This window comes from Melitaea cinxia, chromosome 2 (genome assembly GCF_905220565.1).
Source record: "Melitaea cinxia chromosome 2, ilMelCinx1.1, whole genome shotgun sequence".
Classification (NCBI taxonomy): domain Eukaryota; kingdom Metazoa; phylum Arthropoda; class Insecta; order Lepidoptera; family Nymphalidae; genus Melitaea; species Melitaea cinxia.
Window position 1 is genome coordinate 15,837,290 of NC_059395.1, and position 18,499 is coordinate 15,855,788.

General features: G+C 31.1%; 1 protein-coding gene across 1 annotated transcript in view; it reads left to right on the forward strand.

Annotated features, from left to right (window-relative positions):
* LOC123662111 (GTPase-activating Rap/Ran-GAP domain-like protein 3) overlaps nucleotides 1-18,499 on the forward strand; it is a 95,202-nt gene that overhangs the window by 43,083 nt on the left and 33,620 nt on the right. The window contains exons 2-3 of the mRNA XM_045596998.1: nucleotides 4,713-4,782; nucleotides 17,670-17,762. Of these exons, the coding sequence (XP_045452954.1) occupies nucleotides 4,713-4,782; nucleotides 17,670-17,762 (163 nt within the window). The remainder of the gene's footprint in view (nucleotides 1-4,712; nucleotides 4,783-17,669; nucleotides 17,763-18,499) is intronic.

An 18,499-nucleotide genomic window follows, 5' to 3' on the forward strand; every position in this document is an offset into this window, starting at 1 on the left:
CTTTCATTCTGAATTAATTTATTTATTCTTCTATAGCAAATTATAATAAACTAAATATATCCCATGATTTCAGGCACTAAAAAATATACTAAAATAGTATATAGCCTATATATAGGCTTCTTCGGTAAACGGACTACACAATACAAAAAGAAGTTTTCAATTCAAACCAGTTCTACCTGAGATTAGCGCGTTCAAACAAACTAACAAACAAACGCTTCAGTTTTATAATATTAGTGTCATCATCATCATCATTGCTCTTAGCCCTTCTATTTCAGATGACTTAGACAGTGTCAGACAGACCACTCTTCAGGAAAACACAGAGTTGCCTAATCTCTGTGCCACCCCCTCGACCTCACTGGCTAGGCCCTCAGGAACGACGAGTCGATACGTGTGGCGCCAGTTCGGCTGCAGGAGTCTTTCGCATTTTAGAGCTATGCTAGCTATATATTTCACGAATGCTTGACGAAGACCCCATTCCGGATTTCAAATAAAGTTTTCCTTCTCCAGGACCCTAATGATTTTGAGCCAGATTTATCCCTCGGTCGCCTTTTACGACTCCCACAGAAAGAAAGGGATGGTGCTATTCTACTCGGCCGACACCACACGGCATAATATTAGTGTAGGTAGATTAATTATACTGTATGAATTTCTTATTTTATGAAGAAAATGAAACATAATTTTACTGCCATAAAAACGGTATGCCATTTTTTTATCTTTAATTAATTCTTAACATTATTTAGGCAGAATATACTTCAGGTTTACAACTAGAATAAAATTTCAAGACAGAAAATTATTATTGTAAGCAAGTCCTATTACCATCTTCCTCGTTACATCGTTGTTTCAGTGCTTTTATGCTCGATAGTAATTTAACTTATTTTTAATTTTCACGGCGTAATCGTGGATAACTGGGTAAAGCTGAACACCGCGAATTATTGACATAAAATATGCCATCTTAACTTGTTTAGTAATCTACATGTATCTGAATCTAATCTAACTATACAGATTGATGTGGGGGCATTTTTGTAAAGCAAGTGGCAACAAGATATCTACAACTTCTAATATACAGTTGTTTGTTGATAGATGACCACAGAATAGAAGCCTCAGTACCACTCAATATTGTATCAAACGGAAAGCTCATCGTCTAAAAACGCTAACAGCGTACAAAGCTAATACACTTTCGGCTTATTTGTTATGTATGATTATTATAATGCTATGATATTAAATTTGAAAAAAATGTGTACACTTTTTTGAAGACACTTAGCATGCTAGAAGTATCTATCTGGTTTTAAGATTACATAAAACACCAATGTTCACATAACGGTTCATTATTATGTTTGTCTTTGAAGATCATTCTAAACAAAATATTTATAGCAATCAACCTAGAACATACATAATATGCGAAAACCTAAGATAAACACTACGTTCTTAAATCATATAAGTGATAATATAAGTGTGAATTTTTAGATTTAGGTTACTCACAATCACTTACAGATATCAATGATGACGCTAACATACTCGTCAGTAGGTCCTCCGAACTTCTCATTTTTAGAAACATACATTAGCTTTTTACGATTTTCGTAAAGAATTATTAATTTCGCTCGACTGAAACCCACCTGACCTGAATAAAGTATGTCAAAACAAAAATTCGAAATGTTATCCGAAGTTATTATGAAAAATTTATTAAGCTATGAGAAGTAAAATATCGTGAAACGTACAAAAAAGTTACCTGCAGACTGGGAACGAGGAGTGGTGTTCATATTGAATCAAGTAGTGTAGAGAGCTCCGGCAACTAAGGACCGCATTGAACGATATCTCAAAAGCGCCACACTCGAAAAGGTCACCGGGAACGTTCGCATTGACAGATTTTTGAATAATAACGCTTACAATGAAACGGTATTTATTTGTATTGATTCAAGTAACTGATATTGTTGAATATCAAATAATTAACACATAATAGAAATTAAAAAGTGTTAACTTTAATTTAAAAAAAAAAAATTAGTATAAAAAGAGGGCTAGTTGATCATCGGCGAGTTGGATACTCCAAATGTTTCAGAAATTTCCATGACCACTTATTTATCAGTTTGCAACATTTTTTTGATTTTCTGCTTATGGTAACATTAAAGTATAAGGTTCAATATTATTTATGATATAATAATGTAGTTGTACTGGTAGTAATAATAGAAGGAGTATTGGGTGCAGTACACATTAATTTTATTCCTTACTACAAAAGTAATATTAATTATCACAATAACGTTTATTATGCTTATTTTATACTAGCTGCTGCCCGCGACGTCGTCTGCGTGAACGCTATACAGCACCAAAAATACCTACGAAACAAATAATAACGAATTAAACAGTAATAGGATATTTATACAATAAATAAGGTACGCAACAAATTATTGGCGTTAAATATTTATGAGGTACCTAAATCAATAAATGAGATAGTAGGGGTCGATAATAACTCTTAAACCTGCCAGGTAAATACTGTGCAGCGAACGTGCCCACAATACACTCGTACATTTTTAGAAGGCAGTGCTATTTCATAAATCTAATATATAAAATTCTCGTGTCGCGTCGTTTGTAGTTAAACTCCTCCGAAACGGCTTGACCGATTCTCATGAAATTTTGTGTGCATATTGGGTAGGTCTGAAAATCGAACAACATCTATTTTTTATACCCCTAAGTTATGGGGGGGGATAAACGGGTTTAAAAACATATATAGCAAAACAATGTTTGCGGGGTCAGCGAGTTTTGATATAAAATAATTTGCTATTAATATGTTCAGTTGTTTCTTGTTACGTACTCGTATTTTCTTAGGGATGACGAAGTTGGTAATTAATTAATGAAAATTAAGCTTCTATATTATGTTTTTATTTATTTGTAAAATACAGTCAAGAACAAAAATTGTGACTATCTGCATATATACATAACGTACTTAGACTTACTCCAGTATACAAATATGTATTAAATTATAAATTTGTTTATGTATAATACTATTTTACTCTTATTTACAACAACCAAAATAAGTAAGAGTTAACAGGAGTGAGTGAATTTCTTAAGCGTTTGAATGATGTTTTTTTAATACTTAATAACAATAAACTTATTACAATATAGAGCAAACTTACAACAATAAACAATAACAAATAGCCATATTGTAATAGCTAATATTAGAATAAAAATTCGAAATGTTAGTCTTCTCTTGAAGAAATATTTTAAATATTATAATTAAAGTAATACCATCAAAACCACAGTTCGTCCCAATTAAAATAAAGGTCTTTATCCTTATCATTAAAAAATACTTTTTCGCACGAAATACACTTAATAAATAAATTATAAGTATAGCATAGCAGAATGTAATCTAAATATGTCGTATATGTGTTACATAACATGAAGATAATTTCCATATTAAGTAAGGTGTCGTAGCGAATCACAAATATATTTAATTAATCAGTTTATATACTGAGTTTATTCCAGGATAAAAATATGTATATACAAATGTAACACAATTTAATTTTAATTACATTTAAAATTTACCATGAATCCAGTTACGTCACAGGTAACCCAATTAATATTGTAATTATAAGAGGCTTACGTTTACACTTATTACACTGGAAGTAAAATATAACAGTTTGTTTAAAAGAGTAACTGTGGAGTATTTTGCCGATTCCTCTCTGCAGAATCTACATTTTGAATCGGTCGTAGCTTCACTCTAACTATAATGAAGTAGATAATAAATTTATTAGAACAAAAACAATTTTATTTGTAAAATAACAATTAAATAATGCTTTTCTAGCCTCCTTGAATAAATATATAATTCTAGCCTACTTGAATAATACTATAGTAAATTAATGTCCTTAGTGGGACATCCGCTATTAGGAAATAACGAAAAGTATGATAACTAAACTCATATTTCAAAAGAAGCTCTGAAATATATACATATATCCTCCAAATCGAAGAGATTCAGTGTCATGAATTAAGTTACAACTCTCGTCCTTCACATAAAAGACTTAGCTCTCTGTACTTAAACTTTTTTTATACAACTACGTCGGCAAAAAAAAACATAGGGCTCATCTGATGGTAAACGATTACCGTAGCTTATAGACGTCTGCAAAACCAGACTCGTCGCAAGTGCGTTGCCGACCCTATCCTAATTCCCCCAAAAACTCTTGGTCACCTTACTCACCACAGGAACACAACACTGCTTGAAAGCAGTATTATTTAGCTGTGATCTTCTGTAAGGTCAAGGTACTTCCCCAGTCGGGCTGCTCCAGATTTTGAGCAGGAAATCCTGCTGTGCCCTACCTCAGTTGACTACAAATTACAGTTTGGGTAGGTTAGGTTATAGATGACTCTCTAATTTTTAATGAAACCTCGTTTCATGACACCTTTTATACATTATCAAATGATTAATCTATTAACACTTACGTACATACAAATAATGACGTAACCAAAAACCAGCCTTTTATCTAAGTTCTGTAAAATAAATGACTCTGTCATTAATAGCGCGCAATCGCTTATGGAAGGTCATCGGTGATAACAATGTACCAAAACTTTTTCATTACCTGAAAACGGAATTACTAACTTAAAATAAAATATTTAACAACTAAAGCAACAAAACTATATAAATATATTAAATGCTACTACTTTATTAAAATAATTTAATAATGTTTTATTTATTTTTAATAACAAATTACTTCTCTTTTTGTCCGCAGCTCGTCAGCCAGTGAGCTTATATCAAGGCGTGGCGTATTCTCCCGCAGACAGTACGGCTCCGTTGAACAGGTAAAAATGTCGAGGCGTGTTTATCCTCTGTATTTTTATATATTATTCCGAAGCATCACAACGTATTAATTTTTCCATTTTATTTATTTGTATAGATAGGAATGTTGGTATCTATTGAAATCAAAATCAATTTCTTAAGAATATTTACGCAATCGAAAACCAACTTTTCAAAGCACTAAATGGCGAACTATATTTATGTGTAGTCAAATAATTTGTAAACACCGACGCCACCGTGTATAGTAATTAAAAGCTACTTTTCAAATAATTTGTTATGTGTATCTATAGTAATTTAGATTACTGTGTCTAGTATTGTATAATGTTCGGTGGTAATAAGCAGAGGCGGCTCATCCTAAAGAGCGCTGATGCAGTGCACTCCCACGAAAATTACATTCTTTTTATTCTCTATACCTATACAATGTATCTTAACATTACGTTCTTTCTATTTTATTATCCCTATACAATTGTTTATTATATTATCTATCGCATAGGTATGCGTAGATTTGACGTCAAGTTGTAACGAGTGGAGCGCCAGCGATTGCGCTAGTATGAAATAAAGTTTAATACGATTCTTAGCACTGTATTCAATGAGTGCGAAAGAGAAACATCGACTAAGGCCGGCGCGTGAAAGAAAATATTCGGCAAGTATGAAAAATTAGCTTAATCTGGAGCGCCGCTCACGCGCGACTTTTCCAAACTGCGATTTCGGCAGCGCCGCGCGCCTCGTGAATAAGAATTCCCTTTTTTGTCATTTACAAAAATCATTTGGATTCAACATACATTTTTTTAATTGTAGATGTAATTTTTGTATAAACATGAATGTACTGTTGGTTACCTTCTCATATACATAATTATTTTACGAAAGCTAACAATAAAAGTAAGTCAAGTAAATACGCATTATCAAAGATTACTCCAAAAGATGTAATCAGATCTTGATGAAATTTAAATGTGACTACATGATAAACATCGACTTTCGATTAAATTAAAAATCATCAAAATCGGTACACCCAGTAAAAAGTTATGCGGATTTTCGAGAGTTTCCCTCGATTTCTCTGGAATCCCATCATCAGATCCTGGTTTCCTTATCATGGTACCAAACTAGGGCTATCTCCTTTCCAACAAAAAAGAATTATCAAAATCGGTTCATAAACGACGGAGTCATCCCCGAACATACAAATATATACATATATACGGTCGAATTGAGTAACCTTCTCCTTTTTTTGAAGGCGGTTAAAAATAATGTGCCTTCGTGCAAAGTTAATTTACTTTCATTTTCATTTTTGTCCTTTCAAATATTAATTATCATTTCTCACGTTATACTTGAAATTAATAATTAAACAATAGAATTTAATTCATTTTTTAAAATGAAAAGTAACTATAAACTTTGTAATAAGAGATAAACAATCAAAACTCTTATAGCTCTTATTACTACTAAATGCTTTTATAATATTGTTATATTGATTAAATCAGCACATCGTAAATGAAAACATGAAGTCGACCTTATCTTCATGTTTGTGATAATTCAATGTCTACCACTAAATCTGATTGCAAGTCCTAACACTAACCTCCAACTGTTTTTATGTCATCAGTCCATTAGCGGAATTGGATTAACACACTAAAAAATTTCATTATGTGTGTATACTAACATATACGCTTCAGCCTGTAATATCCCACTACATAGCCTCTTTCCCCATGTAGGAGAAGGATCAGAGCTTAATCCACCACGCTGCTCCAATGCGGGTTGGCGGATATATTCCCTACTATGAGTAACGATCGCTATCAGGTATCCATGATAGGTTTTCGTTCCCGCTTGAGCTATGGGATAGCTTTTATTTGTGTAAGAAGATGACATTTTAAGGAAATTTATATTAGTGAGGGACAAATGTTAGGCCAATGCCCAATGGTGGACTTATACTTGCTGAATCTTAATCGTATCGTTATAATCATATTTAGTTAATATTCTTCCATAAAAACCTGAGAAAGAAGTAACATTACATTACATATAATATGTAATAGTTAGTCTCCCATGTTCGAGTCAAGTTGTGGACAAAATCCAAAAGAAAATGAGGAAAACGTCTCGGCCTCTCCCTTACCAAAACTCTACGCTGTATAATCATTGATATATGTATCTGGGCCAGCAATTTCCATTGATATCATACCGCTTTTTGCATATTCATATATGTGTAAATGTTATCCATTTTATTGCGCCTATTCAATAAGTACGAGTACGAAAGTTTTATAATTAAAATTCCACCTATTAAGATCTTTTGTAATTTGCCTTGTGACAATTTTTTTATGTGGAAAAAAGTAATTTTTTATTTTATTTTTATAACTGACACGCCAGTGATCTTGGAATATTGACGGAATAATCTTTAAAATATGTTCCCGTAATCCGAGTTTAATGAAAAAACCCTTCCTAATATTATAATATCTCCTCTTCCTAAATGTGTCACATGATTCTTTTTCATCAACTTTATCAAACAATTTCATGACATATTAAAATTTATTTCGTTCTATATTAGTGATAACTTTAAAAATATTGAGAGTTGTTTCTTTATTCAAAAGTAATACAATTCTATGTTATACTTTACCCATAACACGTTACCTTATAAAAGATTTCATCCTCACCAAATACAAAGGTATCATTGTAATCATCTGAATGTGACAGTGTAGAACAATTTCAAAATACGCTTTTATATAAACCCAGAAAAGGTTTATTATTTTTAGCGACATCGTGAAATGACATGTCGCTGACTGTTTAGTGATACATATACAAAATAAAACACAAACGCAATTCCACGTAATCCCTACTAATATTATAAATGTGAATGTAAGTTTGTTTGTTACGCTTTCACACGAAAACTAGTCAACCGATCATCATGAAACTTTGTACACATATTCTTGGAGGTATTAGAAGTAACATACGATACTTTTTATGAAAAAAAAATATTTTTTACGAAAAATAAAAAAATGTTTGTCAAAAATCTCAAAATCTAACTACTTTAACGCCATCTAGCAGTCCAGTAAAGAAGTTCCAACCCTGAGTACTGTAATATTGTGCACTGTATTATTGACGGTCACGTCAATATCCAATCCAATTGACTATAGTTTCAGCTGTTTGGGATTTTTCTATATTGTTATTTTTCTCTGTCATTATATATATAATATTATTATTATAAATTATAAATGTGAGTATAAGTTTGTTTGCTACGCTTTCACGCGAAAACTACTTAACCGATCATCACGAAACTTTGTACACATATTCTTGGAGGTTATTATAAGTAGCATAGGATACTTTTTATTAAAAAAACAATGCGAGCGGAGCCACGGGTAAAAGCTTGTATTTTAGATGTTGAGCTATTTTGTTTCCGAGAATACGAAGATGACAGAATACATTTATTGATACGAATGATGTTTCTATTAAGCCCGATGTCTACTTTTAATATTCGTAGGTATTTACAATTTTGTACCAAAATGTTTTAATATCGTAGTTTTGTTTGATGTTATTTAAGAAAAACAAAAATATTAACTCACATAAAACCAATAAAATTAATTACCAGGAAATGATGAAAATAACATGTTAAATCGTAAAGCATACGTCGGGGTAATATGATATAATCATGATTTCGAATCTTATATTTTCCTATAATATCAATCATGCTTACATGCTTCATGTTTAACAAGGCGTGAAGACAGTGAAGTATACTAATTACTTCATTAGCGAATATATCAATCAACGATGTAGGAACACCTCTGCTAGCAACAATGGAACACCGCAATTCTGTGGGCACACGTTGACACACGTGGACATTAATGTGTTGACAATCAATCACGGGTCAGAGACGGCAAGTGCATTAAATGTAGGTTAATCGACCTTAAACTAAATTTATAAACCTCTCTCAAGGTCTAGACAAATAAAATAAAGTTTTTTTACTAATTTATTTATTAGTTTAACACTGCTCTCGAGTAACGTTGTGTTTATGTGGTGAGTAAGGCACCCAGACCTGCTGGGGTGGGTCGGGGGTGGAGTCGGTAGCGCGCTTGGGATGCTTTTGGTGTTGCAGACGTTTATAGGCTACGGTATTCACTTACTAACATGCCGACCGAACGTTCGTTTGCCACCTTTGTTATAAATAAATTAATATAAAAAAACTTATTAAAAAGCAATATTTTATTTTAAATGCGCTAAATATAATAAAATAAACTTTTCCTTTAAAACGTATACTATCAATATAAATGTCTTTAATTACTGTACTGTCGCTGGACAAATGTCTCAGTCTGGTATTCTCTGCAAATCTTTTCATTTGATATGCGTAATGTAGGAAAATATAAAAAACTTTGTCCGACATCTTTAGAAGTCCACAGTATGGGGTTTAGAATAACTACACATTGTTTTTCAAGTTACTATCAGCAAGCCTTTTCATTTAATACCACAAAATTGGTATTAAGGAAAGTAAAAGTTATTCGCCATCTTTACGATGAAAATTAAATCCGCAGACGAACGAAGGTCACCGATATAGCTGTCAAAATCTGTAAGCTAAAGTGGCAAATGGGCAGGCCATATTGTTAGAAGAACCGACAACCGATGGAGAAGAAAGGTTCTCGAATAGCGACTACGTCTCCAACCAGGTGGACTGATGACCTAAAGAAAACAGCGGGAAGTCGCAGGATTCAGAGAGTACAGGACCGAACGGAATTGTGAGCATTAGGAAAGGCCTACGTCGAGCAGTGAACTTCTAAAGGCTGATGGATGGATGGATGGATAGGGAGGTCTAAGTCCGGCAGTGGACTGTGATAGGCTGAAGTAGTAACTATTTGAAATACTTATTCAATATTCCATAGAATGACAATTACTATTTAAATTAAAAAATGTTACTTATTAATATTTAAAAAATTTGACTTGACGTATTAGTATTGCAAATATATAACAAAATTCCTTTCTACTATATATATTTTTTATGAATGGTAAAAGATATTTTTAAAAACTCATTTCCGTGCAACTACTGATTAAAAAAATTATGTGGTGCCATGGTAACAGCAGGTAGGAATGAAGTTCCTTCGGATAGTATAGAAGCAACACAATTTGAAAAACAATAACAAAAAAAAAACCGACTTCAAAAAGGAAACTAAAAAGTGAAAAATAAATTTACTTAGTACAAAGTAATTCGTATTTTGATTTAGTTAATCAGAAATGATTAAATAAATATTTTATAATTTTGAAGTCGGTGCCAAGTAAAACAATAACTACTCTAGTATCTACTCATAAGTTGTATTCAGTTTTCTTTCATAATTTGTTTCATTGACTATTAGGTTGAATACTGTTATTATTCTGTTATTGTTTTGACATATCTAATAATATTTTTGTACTTGTTTGTTGTGTGTGTGTTGTTTGTATTTGTACTACAACAACCTGGCTACAATAGCCAGGTTGTTGTAGTATTTACTTGGCACCAACTTCAAAATTATAAAATATTTATTTAATCATTTCTGATTAACTAAATCAAAATACGAATTACTTTGTACTAAGTAAATTTATTTTTCACTTTTTAGTTTCCTTTTTGAAGTCGGTTTTTTTTTGTTAAAAATTATTTTATTTTACAATTTTTAGTGATAGGTAGACCTAACAAGGATGCTTTTTCTCTTATGTCGGGGGTTCGGAAACATACACAATACACAAGCACAAACACCCAGATCATGACAAATATCTATATGGCCAATACAAATGTCTGTCGTGCGTGGGGATTGAACCCACTAACGCCAGCGCAACAGCCGGTGCTGTGACCGCTGCGCTAACACGTCAACATACTATGAGTAAAGTTCGCTATCAGGTGTACGTAATAACAACCGGGACTGACAGCCTAGCGTGTTCTCCGAGGCTAGGTTGGGAGAACCACAAGGATTAACAACTAGACCAAAAATAAATATTTATTAAACATAAATATCCACTCCGAGCTGGAATAGAACCCGCGACCGTCGGTGTTTAGGCGCCGCCGACACGGCAAATGCACCATTATATCAAAGCGGTCGTCAAACAGCAAAAGGTAACTGCTGTAAATTGTTGAGAAATTCCCTCGAGTGTTTATGGGCTCCATCATCAAATCTGGTCCTGCGACACAGATGATCACACAGCAGGTAATTGCTATAAATCGTTGAAAAGGTCCCTCGACTATCTTTCGTCTCCATCATCAGACTGAAATGGCACTTATAACTCATATATATGCAAAGTTCTCATCAATAGAAATGAATTAGGTTCAAACAGCAGGTAATTGCTATAAGTCGTTGAAGAGTACCCTCGACGATCTTTCGTCTCCATCATCAGACTGAAATGGCACTTATAACTCATATATATGCAAAGTTCTCATCAATAGAAACGAATTAACTTCAAACAGCAGGTAATTGCTATAAATCGTTAAAGAGTTCCCTCGACTATCTTTTGTCTCCATCATCAGATTTTAATGGCACTTGTAACTCATATAGGTGCAAAGTTCTCATCAATAGAAACGAATTAAGTTCAAAAAGCAGGTAATTGCTATAATTCGTTGAAGAGTTCCCTCGACTATCTTTCGTCTCCATCATTAGACTAAATTGGCACTTATAACTCATATATATGCAAAGTTCTCATCAATAGAAGCGAATTAAGTTCAAACAGCAGGTAATTGCTATAAATCGTTAAAGAGTTCCCTCGACTAACTTTTGTCTCCATCATCAGACTGTAATGGCACTTATAACTCATACAGGTGCAAAGTTCTCATCAATAGAAACGAATTAAGTTCAAAAAGCACGTAATTGCTATAAATCGTTGAAGAGTTCCCTCGACTATCTTTCTTCTCCATCATCAGATCGACTTCAGACCTTTATTAAATAGTAGTGCTTTATAGTACTTAATAAAAACATGATTAAATTTACTAGTCACCCTTACGATTTTTGAAAGTTTCCCTCGATTTCTCTGGGATCCCATCATCAGATCCTGGTTTCCTTATCATGGTACCAAACTATGAATATCTCCTTTCCAACAAAAAAAGAATTATCAAAATCGGTTCATAAACGAAGAAGTTATCTCCGAACATACATAAAAATATATATATATATATATATATACGGTCGAATTGAGTAACCTCCTCCTTTTTTTGAAGTCGGTTAAAAATGTTAAATTTTTTATATATTTTCTAGTTCTTGATTTTTTTTAATTTTGTTGATTGGTTTTTAATTAAGTACATAAAAGTATTTACGAAATTTATTATTTTAGAAAATAACAAATACCGTAAAATAAAATAAACCAAGCAAAATAATAATAATTCAAACTATTAAGTGAAATAAAAAAAACATGTTTTTATTTATTTTTCTCGACAGTATAAAATTACATAAATAATTTAAAAAAAAGTTTACTAGTAATATTTTAGTTTTACAAACGTCATATTATACAGTCGTGTGACTGATATTACGTCACTTCCGTTATATATTTTTCTTACGGTTCTAGTATCACATTTTTTTCAGTTCGGTCGTCCAGCCAAATGTCAAGCCTGCCCTGCTGCCGTAAGGAACTTCGTTCCAAAAACAAAATATTTTTCCTCTACTAACTGTACACAGAAATGATTGATGTTGGTTATTAAAAATCTATTTATGACGATGATGTGGTCGATATAACGCATAAAAGATATGTACATATATGAAAATCGTTAATTTATTTTCGTATGAGTAATATAGCCGAATACTAACATTCAAATATTGGTAAGTATTAATTATGCGTCGCTGAATTTGCATGGCTAACATACAGTCTTGATTAAATATAATGTACGACCTCTTTAATACAGGCCTATTGTCCCATGACGAAAAAGGTTGGGCACTTCGGAAATGCTCGAACAATAGAGATATTTTTTGTTGTGTTCGTAATTGTCGAAATATTTTAATTTTTGTATGAATCTTTCGATAGATATCTAATGTTATTTTTTTTATTTTTTCTTGTAAACTGCAATAATGTGAAGCCGAGACAGATCACTCGTTTTTCATAAAAATAAAGGAATGCATGACTTTACTGAAATAATAAATACTTAATTGTTCTTTTTTATAAAGTTTTACCACTTTTCAATCTTTTATTGCGAGTGGTCAGTACTTTCTAAGTTTCTAAATAAGTAACGGTAAACTTTACCCGCAGTTCAAAACTAACAAAGTGTACGATTGACTTTTGTTTGTCCACTATTACAGTTAAGTACAGACCTTTATTGTTATAGGAGTCAAATAAAAAAGTATTATATACTAGCTGCTGCCCGCAACGTCGTCTGCGTGAACGCTATACAGCACCAAAAATACCTACGATTATACCTTTTACAACAACATTCATTTACCCGTTTCTACTTTACATTTCATATCTACAGAAAAATCTCATAGATTGCTTAAAAATTGTCTTGTATACTTATATTCATTTAATTATTTTTATCGGCTTAGTTACTTATATTGAGTGATTTTTACAGTGTGAAGCTAGCTTATAATATAGCATGAATATTAACATAATAACAACAACATTCAAATACGCTTTGTTAAATTACACGTTGTTACAGAATGCGTTGAGGAAATAAAGGTTCACTGCTCGTTCCCGGTAGGTGATAGCATAATAATATGTAGCCTATATGTTGACCTGACTTCTTAATAATATTCGTGCCAAATTTGAAGTAAATCCATGCGGTACTTTTTGAGTTTATCCCGGACATACATACAGACAAACAGACAAAAATTCTAAAAACTATATTTTTGGCTTCGGTATCGATTGTAGATTACACCCAGATATTCAATGTACAGTTTTGACTTTCCTACCATTTTATTATATTATGTAAAGATAGTGTGTAACTTACTTTCCCTACTTATCTTTTTCCATGAGTGCTCTTTGAGCGGGAAGCGATTTGTTTTTGCTGTTCAGCGTACGACAGTAGCGTTGTAACTACGTCAAACGGTCTATATTTTCCTTGCTACGGTGTTTTGTATCAATATGAATTGAATGATGCTTTAATATAATATTTAAACAAGCCATCTGATATGAAAACTCTGATATGGAGATTGTAATATTATTATATAATATATGAAATATCGGCACAGTTCGAGCCAAGCCCTCACAGTTCGAATTATTTATACACCTCATTTATATTTAAATAATTGTGTTTGCTGGCAAACGAAAAAAAAACGACTTTAATTACATCGACAAGTAATACCTACCTACGTGTAGACGAAAAAATAGTCAAGTAAATATGCATTATCAAAGATTACTCCAAAAGTTGTAATCAGATCTCAATGATATTTAAATGTGACTACATGATTAACATAGGCTTTCGATTAAATTAAAAATCATCAAAATCGGTACACCTAGTAAAAAGGTGATGCGGATTTTTGAAGATTTCCCTCGATTTCTCTGGGATCCCATCATCAGTGGTTGCATCATGGTTTCTTTATCATGGTAGTACACTTAGGTTATCACCTTTCTAGCAAAAAAAGAATTATCAAAATCGGTTCATAAACGAAGAAGTTATCCCCGAACATACATAATATATATATATATATATATATATATATATATATATATATATACGGTCGAATTGAGTAACCTCCTCCTTTTTTAAAGTCGGTTAAAAAAGATTCATAAACTCTTACTTATCAAAAGCTTAAAGTTAATAGTTACTGATTTACCTATCATACTTACTATGATGAAATTTTATAAATTCATAAAATAATTGATTTTAGTAGTTTAGTTCTTAATTTATTACATTATACACACACACACACACATATTATATATATATATATATATATATATATATATATATATATATATATATATATATATATATATATAATTCAAATATTATAAAATCAAATATTCTATTAATCATAATTCACATTTTTATTCTAAAGCAAAATACAGTACAATTTCTGTAATACTATGTGTATTACTACATTCTGTTTGTATACATGCTAAAAAAATAGAGTGTCTCTGACACACGAATCACGAAGAAACCAGTGAATGGATATAATCAAGCAAGTCACATCAATGCTTGTTTCCTTCCTCTATGTAATTTTATATCCTTGTTATTAATACATAAAGAAAGTAATAATTACATAACATATGAAAATAAACTTATAAACAAATTACTACTCTTAGTAGTATACTTTTAAGATTAAATATTTGACTTACGAAATTCAAGATTAAACTTGTACGAAATATTTTACAGTTGACATAGTTGTTACTCTATAGAGTCTCTTAGATGTGATGTCGCTTGATTCTTAATATTATGTAATGTAAAAATTAGATAAATGTAAAAATTAGGTTATTGAAAAGTTTGCAACTTTCTTTAAATTATGATGGGGGAAATTTTGTCCCAACCGATATAGAAGTGAAAGTTTAAACCCCAAAAATACGTACGACTATTAAAATTTAAACTGACCTTTGTGGCTGTCCATCGATAGTTGTTAAACTTTTTGATACATATGTAAACGAGTATTTAACTCATTATTGATATCCACAATAAATGTGAAAAAAAACTACTAATTTTTTGTTATTGTTATCGAGTAATCTCTATTAAGTCAGAAAGATTTTTTCATTGAAAGTAATTACCGATTTCTTATACAATTTTCGTCACATTTAAGGAGTTGTAAAGGTCAGTAGAAATTGCTTTTAAGTAAAAATTTTAATTAGCCATCAGTCAAATCAAAATTTTAACAACCGCTTACGTAAACGATTTTTTTTTTTATAATTGTTATTAATATGAAATAAGTTTTCTTTTCAATTTAACAGTATATTTATTTAGCCAAACATACTTCGCTTCTGTAACAAAGTCTATAGGTTCTAGGTTCTATAGTTGTACTGTTCATTACTTTTTCGATACGTAATAAGACTAATAGTTCTTGTTGTAACAAAACGACCATGCCACGCATTTTTAAATAAGGTATAGAGTTTGTAGAGTTAAGGCATGTGGAGTAACAAACCTCTAAGTAAGAAAGCTCCACATAAAACCTGATAACTCTTTGACAGTGCGAGCCATATGTTCTCCTCATCTTGGCAACATTTTACATGAAAATGTTTTTCGCTTCAAAAGCACTTACAAATCGTCATTTTACAAAGTCTAATTATATTAGTCTTTCATAAATTAATTATAGTTAATGTGAAGCTCCCACCCAATCGGAATAGATGATATGCTGGAAAGAATCAAAAATTTAATTTCACTTACATGATGTACCTACCAAACATTTCATTACACATGAATCTACTGACGAAACCCTCCATAAATAATAAAGATGAAAAAAAACACATGAATCTATGATCCTAATATCAACGAGGTGACATTATTGATCGATTTTAATATCGGCGTCATTAAATGACGAAAAATTATTTCTTTAGACAAGAGATTAAACTTCTTTAATTAAGCTTGATGACTAGAGGAAGAACTTTGATTAAGATGTCTATTACCCAATATCTTTTAGATATCTCTTTTTAAGAGTTTCATTATTTATTGTACGATAATATTTAATTTTGTGTTGTCTGATAATTAATTACTGCCAGACTTTGAAGTGTTTATTATTTGCTTGATTCAGTAATCCTAGGATTACTGAATGCAGTCTCACAAGACTTAGAACCAGACTAGATCTTGCACGATTAAGTATTTAAAGCAAGAATGTTATGAACATTCTTTAACTTACCAACTGCTAAGAAACTTTGTTGAAGTTGGTAAGTTCGTTTAAGAAAGGAATTTAAAAATTCTCATAAATATTTATTAAATATAAAGTTGTTAACATTTTACGAACAGCTCCTACTTTTTACTTTTAATTTTTATATAAAAAAAAAAAATCTTTTTTTAAACTATATTTAGTTGTTAAGAAAGCTTTTTTTCAATAATATATACGAATAACAATATAATGATACCTTAGACGTATAAAATACGAAAATTATGTCTATATAAAGAAATTCTTATTACCTACATCATTCTCCTCAAATAAACGAATAATCGTGTTCATCACATTAAGAATTTATTTCCGTATTTGCACACTACGTTACATCCAATTATAAAAAAATTACACAATTTACTCTGTGAAAAGTATTTTGCAAGGAAATAAAACATTTACAAATATTACGGAGGCAAATTGAATTTCAGTTCAGAAAATGAGATCCTTAGACGATGATTCATATAATCCAAATAACCTGAAGATACACGTGTGATTTCGTAATTTATAAATGTTGAAATTATTTATTAAAATAATTGCGTGGTTATTAATATTTTTCGCAAAGAATAGAAACAGATAAGCGCGTAAAAATTATCTTTCATATTTAAATTAAGACGATAATATTTATTATTTTTAGAATTAAATGTGAGAATCATTATAATAACAAATATATGTTTTTAAAATAAATGAAGCGAAAACTAGTTAAGATAGTTTTCATGAAAGTCGCACTGAGTGCTTCTAGAGTTCACCCTCATAATATCACGGATTTATCGAGAATTAACTTCGAAGTGTCTGATACTATACGGACCTTTATTATCCTACCGTTAATACAACACTATCTGGTCCTCTTAATGTGATATCCTGAAAAGTTGTAATTTTTTTCACGCCAACTTAATTACTTGCTACTTTTATCGATGTTTTAAAGAAAAAATATAAATATACCGTTTTATTATCTCTATAATTGCAATTTCATTATAAGTTAAAAATTAAATGATAAACAATTATCTTATTACCGCATTTGGTAATGAAAACTTATCTTAGATGATTTACTGATACCTTGATAACTGAAACTTTGATAAATTAAAATACTATTGAATCTAGACAATTAATAACAACATACAGGAGTAGAGTAATATGACTATAAACGAGAAAATTGAGATTTAAAGGAATAATAACAACATTGTTTGCAGTTGTCAGCGTCAGGAGACGGAGGCGGCACAGCGGATACAATTATTCGACGATACCGCCTTGAAAATGGCAACTCACTCGGCGAAAAAGACGAAGTAAGCCTTTTTTGCATAATTATTTATTTCATGTGTATACAAACAAACCCACAAACGTATATATTGACATAATAGATATTTAAGTTCGACTGGCCCGTTGGCGCAATTTGTGGTGACCCTGCTTTCTGCTCTGAGGGTTGTGGGTTCGCTTCCCACCCCGAGTCTGGGTGTAACATAAATATTTATTTATATCTTTATAAATGTATTATTTATAAGTATGTTTATCGAAAAACAGATATGTAGCTATACCAGTCGGCTGTTACCTATAACATAAGCATTAAGTTGCTTACTTTAGGAACAAACGACCTTGTATGTACGGTGTAGATATTTATTTGTTATTATTTATTATAATTAATGTAATTATTGTGTCAGGTCTTCTGACCAGTCTCTGCGAGAAAAAGGACGCATTATTTGTAGTATTAATATCGTTGTGTATATTATATCATCCGCTTCCAATTTCGACGCTTATCCAAACTATTAATTACGTTGAATGCGGCTAATTTAAATGTAGTTTAAGATGTTGATGTTGGTACGTAGCTTTCACTGTAGCTTTCAATATTGTATTTATAAAATAAAAACAATTTATATACTTTATAGTAAATAAAATTAAGATCAATCTCGACACCATCCATTACAGTTTTATAGAAAAAATAAAGAATATAAAAATTTAATAAAAAGTTGATAAGAGTATAAGACCTATATAATGAGTATATAAACATACAAAAACCAATTTTAGA